Here is a 23,450-nt window from a genome sequence, read left to right as displayed (position 1 = left end):
CTAGACCATGGCTTGCTTTTTCACTTATTAGATAAGTTTATGGTAAACACTTTCAGCAAACTATAGCTAGAAAACAATTTTCAGGCCGGGAGCAGCGGCTCACACCTGTAATCCCAGCACTTTGAAAGGCCGAGGCAGGCGGATCACTTGAGGTCAGAAGTTTGAGACCAGCCTGACCAACATGGTGAAACCCCATCTCTATTAAAAATACAAAGATTAGCTGAGCGTGGTGGCAGATGCCTGTATACCAGCTACTTGGGAGGCTGAGGCAAGAGAATTTCTTGAACCCGGGAGGTGGAAGTTGCAGTGAGCCAAGATCTGCAAAAAAGAATTTTCCTAACTTGGCAAACTGTATCTACAAAAACGTACAGCTAACACTATAATTAATAGAGAAACAGTGAATGATTTTTCTCTGAGTTCAGAAAAGTGTCAAGAAAGCCGTTATCACCACTCCTATTCAACATTCCATTGGAGGCTCTTGCCAGTGCAAGAGGGTTGAAATCTCTCAGCCTGTTTACTTCAGTATAAAATGGGGGCAATAACTATACCTACTTCACCCAATTCTTGTACAAATTAAAGGAGATAATGGATAATTCATGCCATCCTTGGCAAATTATATTATTTTTGTGCCCAGTTATTCTTCCCAATAATAGAACTATACAACCACGCCATTTGCAGTTTGATTGTATTGTTCCTTTAAATATAGGCAGAGTATACTTTCCCAACCTATTGATGGGCAGCTGGGCCATGTTTTGGCCAATGGAATATGGTTGGAATTGACACTGTGCCAGTTCCAAACTGAGTCCTTAAGAAAACCTGTATGTTTCTGTCATAACTATAGGGATATGCTCTGGGTAGCCACTAATCTCTGAAAAAGAAACATGTTCAACAGACCTGAACCCAACTTAGCCTGGTGCCAAGCTCAGCCAATTGCATGAGAGTCACAGCCAACTCTTTTTTTTTTTTTTAGTACAAACATCCCAGAAACAAACAGCACGTGGCAGGCCATTGCTGAGGCCGTAGCTGCTTTATTGGAGAGGGGATGTGGGCATGGGATGAGGAAGGTTCCCCCTTTCCAGGAGGATGGGAAGAGTCCTGGCTGCCCCTGACAGTGGGATATGCAGGGGGCTCTGTCCAGGCCACAGTCCAGATGGGAAGACACCAGTCAGTCACAAAGTCATGGGAGTGCCACACAAGCCTGGCTGTAGGCCCAGGAACCATATAGGGGCCTGAGGCAGGTCCCCTGCACATTCATCATTAAACTACACAGGATGAGGCTGTACATGAGTTAATTACAAAACAGTCGTATTTACAAAAATCTGTATACACATTTGAAAAACTGACAAAACTGTCATCTATGTATCACAAGTTGCTAGACCAAAATATTAAAAATGGGATAAAATTATACATTTCTCTAATTCTTTTCAAAAGGATTAATATTTTTAAAGCACATATGTGCTACTTTCCATTAGCAAGACACATGAAGGAACTGAGCAGCCAAGCCTTCCTTGAGCCCCCAAAGGCTTTGAGCCATGGCCCAGCCAGGGGCTAGTGCCCAGGGTTGAGGCAGGGAGCCAGCCCACAGTGCAGAACAAAATGCTGAAACAGCAAAAGTAGGAAGAAACGGCAAGAGAAGAAATGCTTACTCTTGTAAGCCACTGGGTTTTGAGATAGGGTATTAACAGCCTTATTGCAGTAATAGCTGACAAATATATTTGGCATATAATTAGTGTTTAATAAATGGCAGCTATTTAACTTATGCCCCAGTTTTATAACCTGAAAATTAGGAATAATACTACAACATGGAGTTGTTAAAAGAATTAAGACATCTAATATACATGTAAAGCATTATATTTCTGAAGATGTACTCTAAGGAACATTAATTCAGAAGGAAATTAATAAGCAGTACCCTCTCAAGAAAGTTTTCTATGGTCAATTACATTTGGGAAATGTGGTAGGTAGAGTGAAAGAAGGTCCTTTTTGGCGGACTTTCATAGAGCCTTGTAAATGAATGAGCATTCTGAATTCTAAGAGGAGGCAAAGTAAGAGATGTTACCCAGATAGATTTGACCAAGAAGACTCCCTGGGGTCTAAGTGCCCCATGGAACCCATTTGGGAAAATACTGGTGTAATGCTTAATAAATGTCCATCAATAAACCTTATTCCATTACCTGAATTTTATATACCACGCATATTCCATTGTATATATTGAACCTGTTATATTCAATATATGATAGCTAATATGTTCAGATGTGACTTCTAAACATTTTTACCCCAACCACAGTAAGAAAGATTTTACAAGATACAGTACACACATATAGTAATAGATTCTATTTTCTATTTCATTCTCTTTTTTTTTGGAGACAAAGTCTCACTCTGTCACCCAGGCTGGAGTGCAGTGGCTTGATCTCAGCTCACTGCAACCTCCATCTCTCAGGTTCAAGAAATTCTTGTGCCTCAGCCTCCCAAGTAGCTGGGACTACAGGCACGCACCAACATGCCCAGCTAATTTTTGTATTTTTAGTAGAGACGGGGTTTTGCCATGTTGGCCAGGCTGGTCTTGAACTCCTGACCTCAAGTGATCCACTCACCTCGGCCTCCCAAAGTGCTAAGGTTACAGACATGAGTCACTGCACCTGGCCCATTCAATCTTAATTTTCAAAAATACTGGTCTTGTTCCACATAATCTATCTCCTGACCTATGGATAGATTGCAAGCCACAATCTGAAAAACACTATATAATATGTATGTAAAATATTAGAATAGAATATGTACTTCTAATTTTCTTCCAATTCCTGGGTCATATAACTTTTAGTGCTAGTCCAAAATGGCTCAATTTATGTAATTATCACTGTCTTTATTATTATTACATGCACAGATATCAGAGTAAGAAAAGAAAACTGCACAAAAACAGGGAGAAAGAGCGCCTGGTGGTCCCATAGCAAAAGCCTCGTACCAGGCCGGGGACCAAATTGGCTCTACCCTCCATGTCTCCCTAGTTACCCCGAAGAGCTGTCTTTATAATAAGAAATACAACATGGTATATAGCTATGCAGGCTCCTAAGTCAGGCTGCCTGGGTTCAAATCTTAGGCCCTCTGCTTCGCAGATATGTGTTTTTAGGGAAGCAACTTAACCCCTCTAAGCATCACTTTCTACATCTGTAAAATGAACATAAAAGCAATTTCCATCCCCATAAGTATTAAAAGAGAAATGCAAGTTGAGTTTTTAGCAAATTCTTTCACGATTATCCTTTCACAAAACTCCTAGGAAACAGTTTGTCCAGGCCTCAGGAATGTTGGTGTTGCCTTTCCTTAAAAACTCCAGCCTATAAGATGGTACAGAAATAAACCCAGAAAAACTGGAAACCAAGTTGGCTTCACCCAGACTTACGTGCCAGTTCCTAGAACAGTGCCTGGTGCGAGCAGCTGCCCAAGAAATAGTCACTGAGTGAATGAAAGTGCTTATAGCTCCCATCGAGTGTATCCATGAGGTGCCAGCTTTAAAAAAAAACCCAGCCTCAGAACTCACCAATGCTGCTCACGGGACATGGGCCAGAGTTCATGGCAGGCCTCCCTCATGGCCACGTGCCTGGAAATGCAGAACCAGATATGGAATGGGAGATGAAGAAGCCAACCCCAGATGGGAACTCTTTAGAAAATCGAATCTATGGCCCTGTTCATTCGTGATTCCCAGCTCTGGTTTGTGGCACTTGCTTCAGGCACTATTCACAAGAGACTTTTAGGCTATTCCTCAGTTTCTTTGCAAAGGGCTTTAACTGAAAACACATTTCTATGCCACATTTCTATTCCACAAAAAAGCAATCCAGCCAGGGCTGTGGCTCCCCAAAGACTAGAAGTTGTTTTCATAAGGCCATTAAGTTGCAGGTAAAATGACTGACTGTGGATGCATCACAATGTCTGTGCCTGGGTTGTGTAGATGTGTCTTCTGCATTCGGATCTTTGCGATTCTCTCCTTGGGCGTGAAGAGCTGGACTAATCAGCAGAATCCCAAAAAGAAATAATGAAAACAATAATCCCAGCACTTTGGGAAGACAAGGTCGGCAGATCACCTGAGGTTAGGAGTTCAAGACCAGCCTGGCCAACATGATGAAACCCCATCTCCACTAAAAAGACAAAAATTAGGCCAGGCACGGTAGCTTATGCCTGTAATTCCAGCATTTTTGGAGGCTGATGAGGGGAGATCACCTGAGGTTGGGAGTTCAAGACCAGCCTGACCAACATGGAGAAACCTGGTCTCTACTAAAAATACAAAAATTAGCCAGGTGTGGTGGCGTATGCTTGTAGTCCTAGCTACTTGGGAGGTTGAGGCAGAAGAATCTCTTGAACCCAGGAGGCAGAGGTTGCAGTGAGCCAAGATCATTCCATTGCACTCCAGCCTGGGCAACCAGAGCGAAACTCCATCTCAAAAAGAAAATTAGCTGGGCATGGTGGCGGGCACCTGTAGTCCCAGCTACTCAGGAGGCTGAGGCAGGAGAATCACTTGAAACTGGAAGAAGGTTACAGTGAGCCAAGATCTCACCACTGCACTCCAGCCTGGGCAACACAGCAAGACTCCATCTCAAAAAAAAAAAAAAAAAGAGAGAGAGAGAGAAATAATAAAAACAAACAGAAGACTGGCCTTTGGCTTTTATATTAATAATAAACACCAAGACCTACTTTTCCAGCACTATGCATCTTAGCCCTCATACAAATCTGTCCAGATCACCACCACTGTCATCACTTGTTAGCTGAAGAAACAAAGACTCAGAGAGATGAAGGAATTACCCCAGGACACACAGCGAGAGAGTCAGATGTGGGATCCTCCAAGCTCAGATTCACTCTACTGCTCCCGGCTGCTTCCTTTCTTGAAATCCTGCATCCAGATGCAAGGCCCTCTGACCCCACATGAATCCACATCATCGGAGGGAAAAAAATGAACCTTTAATATCTGAAATGAAAAGCCATCTCCTATAAAAATTGCTTTCTACAATGAGCCCGTCCAAGACCACCACCAATAGTGGAACAACTGCCCCATTCTGAAGAGCTCTGTGCTAAGACTCCACAGTTGGCAAATGATTCTGTAGTGGGCTAAATGGTGACACCCCCCCCCTCAAAATATATATCCATGTCCTAATCCTGTTGAAACTTGTGTTGCTTTATATGGCAAAATATGTGATTAAGTTAAAGATCTAAAGAAAAGGGATATTTATCCAGGATTATCTAGGTAGGCCCTAAATACGAAACATGTATCCTTGTAAGAACAGGGCAGAGGAAGCTTTGGAACTGACAGAGGAGAACACGATGTGAAGAAGCAGAGACTGGAGTGATGTGGCTTCAATCCTCGGAACGCCAAGGATTACAGGCAGCCACTGGAAGCTGAAACAGACACAGAACAGATGAGCCTCCAGAGCCTTGGAGGAAGCTTGGCCCTGCCACCACTTTGATTTCAGACTTGGTTTCCAAGGCTGTGCAAGAGCAAATTTTTGTTGTTTGAAACCACCACATTTGTGGTGATTCATTACGGCAGCCACAGGAAACATAAGCCCTAGTAATATGCAAACATTGTTGGCTAAGCCCCATTAGAGGCTGAACGTGACATGGCTCCTTGAGTGAGAGTTATAGTTTCCCAGATATTGTTTCAGGGTCTTTTGGTAACGGAAAACCCATAGATCGACTCTTACAGATGAAATTAGAAGATGCTCAGTTTGAAAAGAAACTCTTAAGGTAAGAAGAAATCAGACAGAGAGAGGAAGTGCTAAAGAGCAAAGACTTGGCTGGGCATTTGGGAACCTGGAACTTGGGCTGCTGAGGACACAAGTCTGGGAGAAAGAAAGTTCTGTCTTGGGTGGAGAGATCCTTCAAGTAGCAATGACATGTTGTAAGGCAGGCAAGCATGTGACTTGGTGACCAGTATTTTGAATTTTAGAGAGATTGGCACTCTGGCTGGGTGACAGCACAGGGACTGCCCCCTGCCTTTCTTCTGGCCTTTGTAACAAGGGTACTGAGTGACATTCCAGCGTGGCCAAAAGGACGAAGTTGGTCACCACCACCCTGAAAGTTGTGAGAACACAAAATTTGGAAGCCTCATGGAAAGTTTCCATTTTGCTGCTTCTCACAATATGGCTGTTGAGTTGGCCAACCTCTTTCCTTCAAAACATACATATTGAGCACCCCACTATGTGCCTGGCACTAAACCAAGACCCCAGCATACAGCAATGAACACAAAAGGCACAATCCTCTCATCTTGGAGGCCTCTCCAGAAAGATGGATTTCAACTAGAAGTAATTTTGCCCTCCAGGGGACATCTGGCAATGCCTGGAGAGGTTTCTGGCTGTCATGACTGGGGGGTAGGGGATGGGGGGATGAGGGAGCAGGGGTGACAGGTTATCTTGTGGGTGGAGGCCAGGGGTGTTAACATCCTACAATGCAGGTCAGGCCCCTACAACTAACAATTATCTGGCTCAAAATGTCATGAGTGCTGAGGTTGAGAAACACCGTGTGACTGGAGTGACCTAAGCAGATGACAGCCACTTTCGAGATGGTAGTTAGCGGGTCAAAGGTGACCAAAAGACAGAGGCCTGGAAGAGCACACGGGAGGTAGATGATCAACGCTTGAGGGTTTGGGACCATTTCCCCAACAAAGGGATGTCTTCCCTGAGACCTGAAGCATAAGGGAAGTTTTCCAGGCAGGAAGAGCAAAAATGCTTTTAGGTAAGCTTAACTCCAGAGTCTGGCTAGAGAGGAAAGCGAGTGAGCCAGTGTGTGAGGCAGAGGAGGTGGAGGAAAGAAGGAAATCCTCTGAAAGGACCATTCCCTCACTTCTGTTTTGGAGGGACGGGCCATCTTCATTACATGAGGCAGCAAACTTAGTGTTAGGAGCAGAGGCCCAGAGACAGATCTGAATTTAAATCCCAGCCCCACCACCTCCTGTGTGGCCTTGGACAGGACACCTAAAACTCTCAGTTCCTAAATCCATTTTCAGAAAATGAAGCCAAGGGCAGTGAGGGAGAAGAATGTCTACCTTAGGAGGCAGTGTCAGGGTTAAATGAGAAAACGCACAGAAGTGGCTTGGCACACTGCCACAAATAACAGATACTGTTCTTACTTGTGTTTTCAAAGGTCACTTGGCCCAGTGTGCAAAATAAAATGAGGAAGGACAACCAGAAACCCTCCTCCCTGGGAATACAGAGCAAAGCAAAAACAAAATGCCGGGATTTTACAGAACAAAAACTTGCTAGAGGAAAGCAATTTCCGAGGGGCTTTAAAGTCCTTGATGCGACACGGTGGTCACCTTAAGTAAGCACAACGGCAACATGAACAGTCCCGTGCCCATTGAATCATCATCCTTTGAAGGTATAGATGTCCTAGATAAATGGAACACTGTGTCCATCTATCCAGCTAGTCAGCAAGAGAAATGAAGTCCAGGGGAAACCTTAGGAAGATCTGTATTGTGGCCCCTGCTTAGTGATGGTGATGAACTTGCGCTCTTACAAGTTTTGGTACAGCCAGAAAACTTGGATCCCACATACGGCAAGACCCTTCCACACACACCTTTCAACTTGACCTAATTTCCTAAAAAGCTGCTTACTCAATCATCGCTCACTGCTAGAGAAAGTGCAGTTTGACATCGTTGCATCTCTTGGAAGTTAGCTGCTTTCATGTCCATGACCCTTAACTGGTAACAATGTGCTTTCTTTTCTTTTTTTGAGACAGAGTCTTGCTCTGTTGCCAGGCTGGAGTACAATGGCATGATCTCAGCTCACCGCAATCTCCGCCTTCCAGGTCCAAGCGATTCTCCTGCCTCAGCCTCCCGAGTAGCTGGGATTACAGGTGGGCGCCACTGCGCCCAGCTAATTTTTGTATTTTTAGTAGAGACAGGGTTTCACCATGTTGGCCAGATTGGTCTTGATCTCTTGACCTCGTGATCTGCCCTCCTCGGCCTCCCAAGGAGTTGGGATTACAGGAGTGAGCCACCATGCCCCTGCCAGGATATGGATTCTTAAGTGCACTCTTGGTGGACTAAATCTCATTCACTAGAATTAAATTCTTTCTGCTTGATACTGTGAGAGGATGAGGAGGATATGTCAGGGCAACTAGTTCATAGCCTCCCCAAAAGTGCCATTTGCTCTTTAACTGTGCTTTCAGCAGTGAACTACTGGGGACAGCACAGTGAAATACCAGAGAAGGCACACACTGAGGATGTTCTTTTATACTGATCATCTTTACTGCCAATGACACATTACACAAACCAGATCACAAGGTACGCCAAATGGACCTCAAGGATGGAGGGGAGGGGATCAACCCCTCAGAAGAGTCCAAGACCATGCTTTGGTATCTAAGTCATCGCCTACACACTAACCGCATGGTCTTAGGTTCCAACTCGGGAGTGTGTTGTTCCCGATTACGGTCCAGTTTCTCTAGAGATAAAAATCCAAATCACAGAAACAAGTGACCAGACTTTATCTGCACATACTAAGTTGCTTTTATTAATCCAGAACGGCATGCTACAGATACTGTACAGCATGAACATTTATTCATTACAAAAATGGCTTCCAAACCATTAAAAATGAACTTGGAATAAGAGCATAAAACGGAACAGTAACATCACAACTGTTAGGAAACATTCAAAGTATTCACAAAAAATGTTATAGTTAGCATTTTAATAAACCAGAGAAAAATCGGAGACAGTTTTACAATCGCTTCATGTCAACTACAATGGCACTGAATGAACAGGTTTCAGCTTTATACAGCATTTTGCAACATCAACATGCCTAGGTTTTATTTTTAAAGGTTGCTGCCTACTCATATGTAATATGCGTACATAAAAGCGGCAGCTGGTTTTTCATTTAAGAGTAATCTAATATACAGAATTTTGGCCCTTAAGGGTTTATACCTCTTCATTTAAAATGCTTTCTGGACAATCTGCTACCAAACACATTTTGTTATAGGTGACATTAAAACTACATACAAACCTACCTATGTAACATCACAGCAAAACATGATGAACAAAAATTACAGCATCAAAAAGAGGGAGAAAGCTAAATTCACTGAGAATTTTGGCACATAAAGTTTTGCACACGGTCAGTCCAGGTCCTAAGGGCGCAGGGCGGGGCATCCCACTGGGAGTTGAAAGGGGAAACGCAGACGTTCCCACTGCTGCTCAGACAGTGTCGCTAAAATTCCCTCAGTCATTTTCAAGTCTTGTTTTATGTAATGGCTTTTAAAGCAACTTTTGTTAATGCTACTGATCCTTAATGCAACTATTAATGTCCATTTGGTGACATCTGGGTTTCATACGGCAAAAAAAAAAAAAAAAAAAAAAGGAAAAAAAGTCAAAAAGGGAAACAAAAATATATATACACATTATATATATATATAAACTTAAAAACCTTGTACAAATGAGTTGTTATATATAAGATGCTTATGCTAAGGGGGAAAAAAACTTTATACAGTTTCAAGAAAAAGGAAAACATATTTAAAAAGGGACAACATACAGGTACGACAAGCAATCTCTAAAGCAATAAATACTACTGGCCCAACAGCATTGTGATTCTATTAAGTGTTGAGTAGCATCCCCTCCCCCCAAAAGAACAACACCATGGAACAAGGTATATTAACACATTTTAACCCTTTGTTTCTGTACATTTAAACAATAACAAGTAACATCACAATAAAAGTTGTTTCACACAGAAGAAAAATAAAAGGAAAGTAACGGCACTGCATTCATGGTGCCCTTACAGTTTAAAAACCAGATGTAAAATGATTGGTTCGCAAGCTCGTATTTAATACAAATAATACAGAACCAACTCCTTCTGGAGGGCTGCTTCAAAATTGCTTTTTTTTTCTTTTTGTTTTTTAATCAGTCTTTTAAAACTAAGCTATCCGAACTACATAACAGTTATGTATATATATATATTTTTTAAACGCTACAAAGACTTTAAACAGCTGTTGATAAAAATTTTGGTAGAATCATGAGGTTCTTCTCTCATCTACATATTTAAAAGGAGAAATTGAAATAAGAATGGGTCAAATATTGACCAATGAACTCGATAAACATCAACTAATGTAGCCACGTGGCACAAAATTAATAGAGTACAAAACAAAACCTTTCAAGGTGGGGGTTGGGGGGGCAAATAAAGAAAAGCGAAACAAAACCATCAACAAAGCAACCGAGGCTCACGCTAAAGCTATTCTAAAGACTTGGTGACAAGCGACAGCGGCTGGGGCTGTGTCCCGGCCAGGGAGCTGTGGGAATGTAAGGAAGAAGTCGACGGCTGTGCAATTGATGAGGGGGCGGCAGGCGGCAGAGCGGCGGGGGGCAGGTCCAGGGCCCCGTTGGGACAGAGGGCAGAGGCCTTGTGGGTGGCCTCAGCGAGCAGGAGGGCGGGTGGCGGAGGCATCATGGACAGGTGGGCCAGGGGGTCAGGCTTCAGGGACAGCGACAGAGGCTGGGTCTGCTCAGTCTGTGACTTGGCGTCTCGGGGAGGGGAGCCTAGCAGGTTGGGGGAGGGGGGAGGCGAATCTAGTAAGCTTCCATCTGAAGAGGGTGGGCTGAGGCAGCTGCCTTCACCTTGTATGTAGCGAACGCACTTTTTTTTTCTCCTAGAAACAGGGGAGAGAGTTATCTGTGAATAGAAGGCACAGACGCCAAGGGAGAGAGTTACCTAACGCTCACACCCAAGCTGAGGCCACAGAGGTGGCACGCCCAGTGGTCCAAGGACAATGATGGTGGCGCCCCTGGGGGTGGGCGGCTCACTTCACAGTGCCCAGATCTAAGCCTGAAATGGCAAACCACATTATTTCAGAGTCCGAACTCTCTACCTGCTTCTTCCAACCCCCACTGAACACCCACAGCCCCACCCTGTTCAAATATACAAGAGCAGGGTGGAGGCGGCCACCTGCACCTATTTGCCAGAAAGAGGCTTTGTCCAAATTGAGATGAACTGAAAAGCTCTTTTGGCTTAGACAGTCCCTCACTTTCCCATCAAGTTTCCTCGGCTCTCCACCCCCATCCCCATCCCCACCACCACCCCCCATCCCAGAGTGGTGTGTGTGTGTGTGTGTGTGTGTGTGTGTGTGTGTTTAAAAGAGAAAGACAGAGCTCCTTCCCCAGCCGCCTCGTATCAATATGAAACTCTCAAAATGCTCACTGTTGAGCCCACATAGCTGAAGCCAGAGCTAGCAAGAGGCTTAAAGATTTTAATACACCACCACCATGAGGCTGCTGGCGCCCAGAGAGCTTTTGGGCTTGTCTGTTAAGAACCACACCAAATCAAGAGAGGTCAGAATCAGGTGAGAAGGGAGGAGGGGAAACAAAAATAAAACAAAATAAACTTAAAAAAACAAAAACAAAAACAAAACAAAAACCACCAAAAACAGGTAGAAGAGGATAAACAAAGGTGGGGGAGGGGGAAGAATAAGAATAACAGAAAATGATTCAAAGGAACGAGAATAACTGGTTGTATGGCCTGCAGGTTGTGGATTAAATTAAGATTCAAACTTGATTTTTTTTTTTTTTTTTTTTTTTTTAAGATTTAGGGCTTTCCCCTCCCCCACCCCGTAGTGAGAAGGTTGGAAGGAGAGACGGTGAGGATGGGATGGATGGAGGGGCGTCCTGCCCTTGTCAATGGAGGGTGCAGCACAAGCTCATCACCAAGAAGTGACGACAAAGAAGAAGTGCCAGGGAATCGCAGCATGGACCTTCCTGGGTTGGGGTTATTTATCGTGATTCGTGTTTAAACCAGAAAGACTAATTCTGCCCTGCACCAAAACCAGCATCTCCCCTCTTCGCTACTTGTTCATGTAAGAAATCGGAATGAAAATTTCAGAGCCCTCTTGCTTAGCATCAAAGGATGAGGTCGGGGAAAATCAACTCAAGAAATTGAGCATGTGACTTCAAAGCTTCTTCTCCCATTAGTCCCAGTCTGATGGGATGGTATTTGGTAAGGAAAGGTGAGCCTGGGGATCAACCCCACTAATGCTATAAAAATAATGCAGATACAGGAAGTGTGCCCATCTAAGGACCCTAGAATATTGTCAGAACCATGGCTGATAACACTCCAACTAGAAACACGTGTGTGAGCGCTGGCCAGCTTCCTGCCACTGGAAGCAACCAAGATGCTGCCTGCTTGAAGGCAACCACTGTCAGACGATGTCACTGGCCTTGGAAAGGAAGGCTGTGCTGAGTTCCTCCTCTTGGTCTGTGCCCCACAGCTGTCTGATCATGCCCCTCTGTGCGTGGGGTCTGGGCTCAGCAAGATGGTAGGAAGGCAGGAAGGAGGGGAGGGGTGGAAGGGAGCATGCTCAGTCCTCCCTGCCTCCCAGAGGCCAAGATTCATGGGGGCTAGTGGCCTCAGGGTCTGTCTGTTCCCCTCTAGGTCAGAAGGAACTCTAGGGGAGCAAGCACCACCCCCTCTCACCCTCAATTTGGCAAGGTTCCTTTTTCTCCCTGGGAGAGAGTAAATAGACTACGGGTTCGGCTTCCATCCCAGAAACCAAGATAAATAATTAAGTCTCTCAGAGTTTTAAACCACCTTAGCCTGCAGATCAAAACATGCTCAAAAAACTAAGATGTCCATGCATTTTAAAAATGGGAGAAGGTAGGGATTGGGGGTGGGGAGGGCATAAGCAAAACTGAGGAAGCAACAGAGAAAAACAGAGAGAGGAAAGGAAAGGGAGAAAGAGAGAAGCGGGGAGAACAACTAGGAGGACCAGGGAACGGCATCAAGCAGCATTCCATGCTATATTATGGCAGAGGGAAAAGATGGGAAAAGCAACTTGGTGGGCTCAAAACAGAATCTTGTTAAAATGTCCACAAATGTCAAATGAAACTAGAAACCTCGTGTGGCAAGCTAGGAGCCCTGATTGGCTAGGAGCATTCTGGTGCTTCCCTCACCCCTCCCACCCTCCTTATGTAGTGGAAGTTTCTAGATCATAGGGATGAGAAGGGCATCTGCAACACAGAACATGACTATGGCGACAGAGTGATGGGTCTTCTAAGGTGGCTGAGCACAGGGCAGTTGGCACACACACACATTTCTGACGAGTCAGAAAATGCCTCAGTTGGCAACTGCTTTTCTTTTTTTTTTTTTTTTTTAAGTACATTTTGTCTTATGGGTTTTAGCATCAACCCAGGGGTGGCCATAGCCAAGTTAAAAGTAAACGTTGAGGCAAAAGGGGGCAGGTAACCCATACTCTTAGCACCCCCAACCTAGGGTTCCTCTTGATTCAGAGAGGTGGCCTCTCAAAACCCCATTCTAGCTTCTTATTTATTCTGAAAGGAAACTAAGGTTCTTCCTAATCCCATTTCGGAATAAAATCCTTACAGGACAGCAGAAATGCATTTGCTAATCATTCCGCTGTATGGAAAAGTCACCAATGAAGAAAAATGTCCGCTGGGAAAGTCTGAACACTGCTGAGACTGGAAAGAAAACCAGGTAGAGATGGGGGCCTGGGAAACTCTGGTGCCTAGACCAGGGGCTTGGCATCTACAGCATAAATACTGCCATATTGACCGTCAGCTCCTCCAAGATGCATTTTAGAAAACCATGCTGCTAAAACAGGAAGCAGCTACAAAGGTTTTGGCTTGGCAGATTTTTTTTTTTTTAATATCAATAAAATTCTGGTCTCTGAAGATACACCTAGGCTGTAAGCAAGGTGTAAGCTATGCCCAAGTCGGGGATGTGTATTTGGGTCAATGTTAGGAATAATTTCCAAGAGAAAAAAAAAAGTCTGACTTGCGGCAACTGCTTCCAAAACAAAAACAGGATTCATAAAGCACCAGCCACCCCCATTAATAAAACAAACAAACCAGGTACCTGAACTGGCCTTATTGTGAGTTGTACACAATAGTGTCAGTTGTATATTTCTACAGATCATGAGAAACCCTCTCTTTTAGTGACCCCTGTGGTTAACCAGTCACTGGCCATGGCAGTGTATCCCAGAACGGGCTTCCACAGCTAGTTATCTTCCCACCTGGTACGAGTACAATTGTGACAAATTCACTGTTTAACAGAGTCCCTGTCCTCCCTGGCTTGTCCTAATTAAATACCTAACGACCTCCAGCAACTTTATCACAACACTCCTTTCTGTTGTGCAGAGAGGATCCCAGGACTGTGTCAAAGGGACACATGTCAGCTCTGTGAACACTAGCATCTCACAGAATGCCTGGGGAGTCACTCTCCTGCCGGGTGTTCCACTACGCCAAATCCCTCATTCCATGGGCAGAGGGCTGTCCGTGTGGCTCCCTCTCAGTGAAGACTGTCAGGCCCTTTCTCCTCTAATGTGTGCTGGGTCAACAGGAGGCACTTCACCCATCTCTCGTATTGGCATCAGAGAAGGGGGGAAGAGACACAGGAGACTCGTGGGCATGCACGAATGGGATGCACATCTGATCTAACGTCTAAACACGGAGCACATGGCAGAGTCATGGAGGGGAGGGACACGTGACGAGGGAGGCACTACAAACAGGGAAGCGTGTTTGGGGGGTTGAAATACCTACCATCATAATATTCCAAATTCAAAGACTGCTTGTATCAGAACAAAGAAACAACAAATTTAACCAAAGGTGGTCATTAAAGGAAAGGGAATGAGATAGGAGCTAGTCGGTATCCCTCCACCAAGAAGGAAGTACCTATGCTTTCCCTGAGAACGCAGGCTGGATGGAGACCTGCAGGTGGAACGTGGGTGCTTAATTTGGACCCTTCTGGGCTGTTCTGATTGCTTTTGGAACCAACGCTCTATACATACATATATTTGGTTAATTCTGCAGGCCTAGCGACACTGCAGTCTGAAGCCGCAAGACTCACTGCTTGCAGCCCCTTTAGCTGGTGCATGCCGTTCAATGCCACGCTTCTTTTTCAGCACTGTAAAACAATGTCAGCTAACCAAGCTCCTCTGTGCAGACAGGTGGTTTTTAAACATAAAACAAAACCAAAAAGGAAAAAGAAAAAGGGAAAGAAGCAGCCTACCCCAGAGCCCTTCTCTGTGTGTCTCAACTCAAAGTGCATGGGAATGCAATTGCTGCCACGTGTTAACGCATTGGAACCTTTGGAAATGGTGGCTCTCTATGCTCAGTACCCGGGCCACCGAGGCATTCCTAGCCCGGCCAGCTCCAGGATGCCGGCTTTCAAAGCAAAAAAGATAAGTGCCCCTCCTTGTTTGTTAAGGCTGTGGTCTCAGTACTGCCACCAGGGATATATTATTCACGAGAGCAGGGAGGGGGAAGAGAGCAAGAGAAAGTGGGGAGAGGAAACGGCATAAAATTAGCAAGGAAATTTTGAAGAATGAGGATCATTAGTCATTGATGCTGGAGGGGAAGTAGATGGGAACGAGGTCAAAATAAATTGTCAAGCTAAGGTACCGGAAGGACAGAATGCTTTGATTTTCCCAAAGGCCTCGCAGTGGTAATATACCTGCACGGTTTGCACCATAAAGTCTGTCGGTCAAGCCCGAACAGTGCCCGACACTTCTTTGGAGTATTTGCATCTGTTAGCATAAGGTAAACACAAAAAATACAACACAATGGTGGGTCGTGCTCAGTTGGATGTGAAATCTCAGCTACAGTTTCCTTTTCTTCTATATCACCTTGGTTCTACTTGATAACCTTCCCTCACCAAGGACATGAAAGGAAAGGACTTCTATGAGTCAAAAGAAAAAATAAAATAAAATAAAACATACACACAAAAAACAACAACCAGAAACCAAAAAACAACAATGAAAAAATAAATAAAAAGAGAGAGAGAAGAGGAGGGGAGAAGGTGACGTCATTTGCTTCTACCTAGGCCAGGATTCCTGATCCTGGGCTGTCACAAGGAAGGGAGGTGGGGCGGCGGGACGTTGGCAGGTAATATTTCCTGGGAGGGGGCGTGCTAGGGTTTGCTGTCGCTGACCCGAGGAGGCACGAGCGATGCTGTTTTACAGTGGCATTTTGGCTAGCAGCAGCAGGAGAACAAGCACATCCCTCATAGAGCCCATACACTTGGCAGTGTCCCACTCCCCTGTGTCTCCTGAGATCCACACACAGAGCTACAAAGCAACAGGCCAGAGAAGGGGGAAAAGGACCGAATAGACCAGCTGCAAACCAGCACAGCGAATCTGGGAAACTATACACACCTGCAAGGGCCGCACCAGTTATTCTGTTGATCAAGGCCAAAGCGCGCTCGGCATTTCTTAGGAGCGCTCAGGTCTGAATGAGTTCAAGAGAGAAGCGAGCAGAGGAGGAGGAGGAGGAGAATGTGGGAGAAAGGGAGGGAGAGGGAGGAGAGAGAGAGAGAGAGAGAGAGAGAGAGAGAGAGAGAGAGAGAGAGAGAGAAGGGGGGAAAGAGAAAGATACAAATAAGAAAAAAATAAAAATAAAAAAGGGAATAAATCAATGACCTGGTTACTAATTGCAAAATATTGACTTTCGTTTTTTAACTTTCTTTAATTAAAAAAAAAAAAAAAAAAGGTAAAAATCACATTCTTATTCAACTTTTGAAATTAGCTGTTGCAAATAAAGCTGCAGTATCCCTTCTTTAAGGACTGTCTCTCAGATTTGGTTTGAGCTGACAAAGGGAAGTTAGATACCGAAGAACTCACTCTATTCAATATTTTTCCTCTTTTAGTTCTGCTTTCCCTTTTTTTCTCTCAATTTTTTTTCTTAAAGAAGAAAATAAAGCGAAGGAGGGAATTAAGTTTGTAACATGCTTTTTTCTTCTCAGAATAGTTTAAAAAAAGAAAAATTACAAATAAAAAAGAACAAAACGAAACAAAATAGAAAGAAATAAAGAAAGAAAAGGGTTGTGGTACTGGGATATTGCAGCTTTTGGAATGTTCGTCTTTTTTAAAATCTATTTTCATTAATGTTAAGAGAGGAACAGATAAAGGTAAACAGGCTGTGTGAATGAGCTGTTAGGAGTTAGTTAGAAGCTCATAGCAGCATTTAAGCAGGCACAATCAGTAAAATGCTAGTGGATTTGCAAATTATAAGCAGAAAAGCAAAAGGAAGAAAAAAACTAAAATAAAAAAAGCAAAGGAAAAAATAATCATACTGCGGATGCATGCTTGCATGAGAAAACTTAGTGGGAGCAATGAAAAAAATGCCATTAGATTAAGGAGGTTTATTACTGAATTCCTTCCATTTTTTTTTTAAACCAGTCTCTTTTAAAGAAATACTGCATATTCAATTTGCACAGTTAGTTCAACTCTAAATCACTGTCATCACTGCTTAAACAATTGTTATGGGAAAAATAAATAAACAAAACAAAGGTTAAATTAAATTAAAAAAAATAAAAACAACAGAAGCAACTGAAAAAAAAAATCTACTGAAACATACGAAACCGTGTTGATGGTCATTTTAAAGAATGTTCAAATGTCATACGTGTTTAAATGTTAATAAAACTATAATGGCAAGAAAAATTAAAAAACAGTTTATCAACTATTTTAATGACTCAAAATGACATTAGCACCTGTAATCGGAGGAAGTGAAAGGCAAGGATTTAGGAAACATTCGCTGTGTTCTGAAAAAAAAGAACAAATTATACAAAGTCTTCAAAATTTTTGTTTGTTTGTTTGTAAAAGCCTGGCCTTCTCCAAGGGACCTCTGAGATTGCCTATGCAGTATTTCTAATTTCTTCTAGAGAATGACAAACCTCCTTAATTTAAAATGGGTGTAATTTACCACTGTAAAGGCATGCATCAGAACATTCAGGAACAGCCCAGTTAATATCAAACACTCACACACACCCCTTCCTACGCCCCTAGGCCCCGCCCCCTCCTCATCCCTTCTCAGGCACATACAAAATAAGCAGACTGTATAAATCCCGGCATAGGCATGCCTACCGCTTGCTCTCCAGTTACAGGCTTTGCAGTTATTTAAAAACACATTCCACTAGAATTACAATGTGCTTTTCATGCAACAATGGATGTTACTAGCTTTAAAAGGGCAGTCATAAAGCAATTAATTAAAATGCATAAACAAAAAGGCTGGCTAAGATGGGTTCCCCCACAATGTCCTGGCCTTGAATTTCTCCTGCCTCCCCCAGATGAAAGCCTAGCATAAAAGGGTGGTCCTCGGGCTATGGCTCCTTTCTCTAACCTGATTATTGTGACTTACCATTGGTCTCTCCCGGCTGCTTGTCCCTTTTCCTCTTCTTCTTCTTCCCCTAGATGAACAGACGAAACACAGGGAATTATTGCAGGAAACAGATGAGAGAAGAGTGTCTGAGCGCACCTGGAAGGAGAAGGCAGGAGGAAGTAACCACGCTACCATCTCCATCCACATTAGCCCCCACATTTGTCCAACGTCTGACTCCTTTCAAGCCAAATGCCCTTGCATTGTACTACAGCTGGAGGGACACACGCTTCTCAGGAGAAGAGAAGGGGTCGGCGGGTGGTGAAGGAAAGCTCTCATTTCTCATGTACCTATGTCCGCTGTCAAACCTGACCCACAGCATTTGATCCATTTAAAAGGGAAGGGAAGAAGGACTGCATGAACAGATTCAGAGAGGAGTGGGATAACGGCAATGCAAGCAGCCTGAGAGCCCATCTTTGAGGAGCATATGGCGGTGGTCACAGCTGCACAAGCTTCAACAGGTGCCCTGCCTGACCTGCTCACATCTCTTACTTATGAAGGCCAAAGGGTCCCATTCTGAATCAAGAGAATGAAAGCTTTAGCAGGGGCTTCTCTTAGAGCTGGTTTTTAAAGATGGTAGAGAAAGGGGTGAAATAGAACCGGGATCATCTGGGCTCCGTTCACAACTGCTGAGTGGGCCGGACACAGTAGCTGATGCCTATAATCCCAGAACTTTTAGAGGCCGAGGCGGGAGGATCCCCTGAGGTCAGGAGTTCAAGACCAGCCTGGCCAACATGGCAAAACCTCATCTCTACTAAAAATACAAAATTAGCCAGGCATGGTGGTGCATGCCTATAATCCCAGCTACTGAGGAGGCTGAGGCAGGAGAATCACCTGAACCCAGAAGGCAGAGGCTTCAGTGAGCCGAGATCATGCTATTGCAACTCCAGTTGGGCGACAAGAATAAAACTCTGTCTCAAAACAAAACAAAACAAAACAAAAACTGCTGAGTGGACATCTATAAGAAAGATGATGTTCTCTCCATTCTCTTCTACCTGACATAATGAGGATGATACCACTCCTACCACAGATGGCTCACACATATTGAGCATATGCCAGGTGCCAGGCACGATTCACAGATGGACTCATTTTAACCTTCACAACAACCCTCTTCAATAGGTTTCACAGACAGAAAAACTGAGGCCCACTGGAGTTAGGTAGCTTTGCCAGGGTCACAAACCTAGCAAGCGGTGGGGCCAAGAGAGAGCTCAGGTGGTCTTGGCTCCGAAGCCCTCAATCACAATGCTCTGCTGCCTGCATGTTCAATGCCCAGCCCACCAAGGAAGCTCTTTCTGTGAGGGGGTTAGGGGATGAACTGCATGGAGTCATTCATATTCTCCAACCTGACACTCCTTGGTATCCCTACGGTCTGCTCGACATGGCAAATGTGGAATGGAACTGGGGAATTCAGGAGAGGTGACTGCCTCATTCCGGATTGGACTAGTTCTCCCTCCCCTCCTATCCCTACCAAGATGAAGTGGCTGCCTGGTACATATTGAAATGAAATGGCCTTACTCTTCTATATGTTTCAGAATAGCTAAAAGGTGCCTTTGTGTAAAGCTTCTCACAGTATGTTGATGTCAACTTGGAAGAGAAAAAGACAACAACAGGTAGAAAGAAACTGGAGAACATGTTAGTCTCTGTTGGGAGAACCTTGAGGTGGTGAGGCCACCAAGCTTAGGCTCCACCCCAGGGCTGAGGGTCATCTGCTGTAGAGATGACATATCTTTTCTCTGAGGTCAAGAGGCCTGTGCCACTGAGAGCTTTGTTTTGGCCTTCTGTCCAAGTTCTAGTTGAAACGTGCTATGTTCCTTCGTGTACAGTTTCTTTTAAAAGGACTTCATGTGCTTTATCATGAAGTTGGCACCTCACGGGCCAGCAATGAACCATCTCCGTGGCCGTGCCTCTCTCACCTGAGGGGCAAAGTGCCACCTGGCTCTCCTGAAACAGGCAGGGGGAGCATAGTTGCAGTTCATCTAGGAACCTGAAGTCTTCATAAAGACCAGGCATAGAAATGTTTTAACTTCAGGGAGTATCAGCATCCACACACCCAATGGCTTCTCAGCCATATGTGAAAAAGTGTCCCCATTTCCAATTCCCCTTGCAATATACTGTGAAGGCATCTGAAAATTCCTCTACCCATGAGGAAGCTGTCCCTTTAGGATCTAGCATGGAGATGGTGACTCCTGAAGAAGTTGTCATTTAGACTAAAGGCTTCTGGAGGAGAGGGACTATGTTTTAGTAAAAAGACGAGAAAGTGGACAAGCCCTACTCTCAGAGAGGAGGGAGATGCATCTCCAGGGAGGTGGCCTCCCTACTACCCCTTTAAATGTAACAGAAGAAAGGAAGGGCCATTATAATATAGGGTGGAAGAAGAGAATCTCAAGTGAGGAAATGGCATAGGACCTCTATCCTTTACCTGAGGTAGAAGGGTTAGAAAGGAAATCATGTTGAATACAATCCCAGGGTTAGATATTACTATGGGACCCAAAGTGTTTTCTCTCGGGCTCTAGAGAATGTGCCAAGTCTGACAATCCAAATGTGACTGTTTCACTCAATCTTGTTTTCCTAAGGTAGAGATATAAAGGCTTCCATTAAGCAGTTGGCTGGAAGAGCAGGAATGGGAAAAAAGGCATGAGGTGAGCTCAGGAAATATTTTCCAGAAGAACCTTTTGGAGTTTACAATGATAAAGTAATTTATGGAAATGCTTATGTCAAGTTAAAAAAAAAAATACGAGTAAGTTGCTACCACATTCAAATCCATAAAAGCTTCAATGCTGCGGTTCTTACCCCCAGGGTTCCCTAATGCATGAAAGGAAGGAGTGTGAGTGTGCGTTCACACTCATGTGTAATGAGCCATTGCAATTGGAACCTAAGTACCTCTTACAAGAGATCAAGTTCCTAGAGTCCTAAAATCCAGATCTCTAAACCTCAGACCATCTCAGGAGTTCCCTTATTATACCAAACCATCTTCCAAATTTAAAACTGAGCTAAAGTCATTTCGAGTGCCTCACAGCCCTTCTGAAACCCAGAAAATATGTCACAAAAAGCCTCGAGCAATACTTTCTCTAAATGACTCCCAGGCAAGTCAAACACAGTATTCGTTTGAAGCTATCACAGTCTGCCTTGTACCTTTGTGGAGATTTCACCCTGCACAACTCCAGGGGGCACCATTCACACAGACCCCAGTGTAAATGACATACTCTAGAGCTGTGCAGTGCACGCCCTGCACAGCTGTACATGAAGGCCCTACTATGACCCAAAATATCTATTGGCAATATGATCTCTATAGAGAAGCTGAATTCCTCTCTGTGGTAACATTCTAGATTACTCAAAGAATTGGGTCTGTAGCAGGTAGAAGCTCAAGATGAACTCTAAGAACTTCTGACCTGAAACCAGGAGAGCAGTTATCCTGAAATGATATGGCTCTGTGCATGGAGGCTATGGAGCCTGCCTGCTGCTGGAAATCTCTACCTCAGGGTCAGGTGGGGGTGAACAGCAAACCTGTGGGAGGGCATTTACTTTCTCATCCTCTTCCTTTCAGCTCCAGAAGAAAGGCTTCCTCACTGCACACATGCTGGGGACAAACAGAAAGGTCCCAAGCAGTGAAGACCCCGTGTAAGCCCATCTGTCGGCGACAAGGGCTCTCAGCAGAGCACATGTGCCATCTGAGAGGTGCCAGCACTCCTTCCTGATTCAACTCCCAGGAGGAACACAGTCTAGCACTGCCAGCAAAGGGCAGCAGGGCCTGGAGAAAGATGGGCATGGGCACCTCCCTTCTCCCTCATCTACACGGCAAGCATGGGTTTAAACGTATGAGAAGAAAGAGGAAGGAAGCCTGAAATCGGTCATCAGAGCAGGCAGAAGCAGCCCCTCCTCGGGATCACATATGCCCACAGATGTTTGCGATTTCCTGGCAGATGCCATGTTCTGAGGGAGTAAAGACGTCCGTTTTAACTCTGAATCCCTGTAATAACTTGTGCACAGTAAGTGCACCCTCAATTCAGCAGTAATTTAACTACCTCAACCCCCATACATAGAACTGCTTCACCACGGATGATGCCAGTGGGAGAGTCAAAAGCAACTGGCAAAGTAACCATCCACGGCTCCATGACATCAACAGGAAGGGGCGACAGGCCTGTGCCGGCCTTAAGACAAGTTTTGGTTTTCCCCCAAGAGTGGATGGTAAAATCCCTTCATAGAACCAAATGTCATGAAACAAAGTATCAGACAAGGCAAGAGGCATTTCATCCACCTGGAGAGGAATGTGCCCGGAACTGCAGTTACTGGTCAAAATGTGGGCAAATCAAACACGGTATTCGTTTGAAGCTATCACAGCCCGCCTTGTACCTTTGTGGAGATTTCACCCTGTACAACTCCAGGGGGCACCATTCACACAGACCCCAGTGTAAATGACCCCAGCAGTGGTGAGAAGTGACGGAAGTCTCTGGAGGACAGTGTGCTCATGGGAAAAGAGGAATCGTGGGGTCACAACCGCAGCAATTAGTAAAAATCATCATCCCACGGTGTTTCCTACAACCCAAGAGAGGACTAGGCAGACCCTGTGGTCCATGCAGAGCTCAGGAACACACACACCATAACACACCTTTCCCTGCCCCTGCTGGGCCCAAAGTCAGTTCATGCATCCTGCCAAAGGCTGACTTCTTCTGGCTGCTTTCAGGGATACTCCCATCATGCTCCTCTCAGGATGAAACAGGCTTCTAACTTCTACTACACCATGGAATAAAGCAATAGTTTTGTTTTTCCTGCTGAAAGGTCTGGAAGGAATTAAACTCTCTTCCTCTATAACTATCCCCTGGTCTTCCCTAGAAGACCACACACTGTTCACTGCTGAGGAGCCCTAAGGAACCTAATCTGGAACATAAGGTCTTCTGGGTGTATCCTAGAGCCCTGCCTCCTCTAAGAAGTGGACAAGCACCAAATCAACCTTGTTGGTCCTGAGCTGCAACGCTGGGACCAGAGCCTCCTCCCTCTGCCCTAAGGAATGACTGACATATCCGTCCATACTTGAAGCCCCTCCCTGCAGTTTGGTGATCCAGAAAGATGCTACTGGTCCCCAAAGTGGGCAGACTGAATGGTCCTGAGGCCCGCACCAGTCAAGTTGGCAGGTCCCGTTCTCTTTGTCCAGAAAGACACACAACACAGCTGTACAGACTCTAATCCTAAGGAAAATGATCCACCTACATAGTTATCCCGCGCAGACCAGCCGGGGTACAGTTGCATATGAAGCTGTCGCTCCTTCCTGGCCAGCTCGTAGTATTTCGCTTGTTCTTCTCTGGACAGTGCATGCCACTGGAGGGGACACGGAGTGCAGACA

General features: G+C 44.7%; 1 protein-coding gene across 50 annotated transcripts in view; it reads right to left on the bottom strand.

The window, feature by feature from the left end:
- Positions 1–8,458: 8,458 nt before the first annotated feature.
- TCF7L2 (transcription factor 7 like 2) overlaps positions 8,459–23,450 on the bottom strand; it is a 216,647-nt gene continuing 201,655 nt past the window's right edge. For 16 of the 50 annotated variants that reach the window (XM_035269085.3, XM_078346502.1, XM_078346504.1 and 13 more), the window contains 5 exons: positions 23,318–23,425; positions 18,095–18,143; positions 17,448–17,498; positions 16,114–16,186; positions 8,459–10,602 (listed from right to left, as the gene is read on the bottom strand). In XM_035269085.3, coding sequence (XP_035124976.1) covers positions 10,188–10,602; positions 16,114–16,186; positions 17,448–17,498; positions 18,095–18,143; positions 23,318–23,425 — 696 coding nt within the window. In that variant the 3' untranslated portion in view covers positions 8,459–10,187. Of the gene's footprint in view, positions 10,603–14,500; positions 14,526–15,413; positions 15,487–16,113; positions 16,187–17,447; positions 17,499–18,094; positions 18,144–23,317; positions 23,426–23,450 lie in introns of all 50 variants that reach the window. The other 34 variants (XM_078346520.1, XM_078346521.1, XM_078346526.1 and 31 more) reach the window with 6 other exon arrangements.

The sequence above is a fragment of the Callithrix jacchus genome, chromosome 12 (assembly GCF_049354715.1).
Source record: "Callithrix jacchus isolate 240 chromosome 12, calJac240_pri, whole genome shotgun sequence".
Classification (NCBI taxonomy): domain Eukaryota; kingdom Metazoa; phylum Chordata; class Mammalia; order Primates; family Cebidae; genus Callithrix; species Callithrix jacchus.
This window is presented reverse-complemented; position numbering and strand designations above follow the sequence as displayed.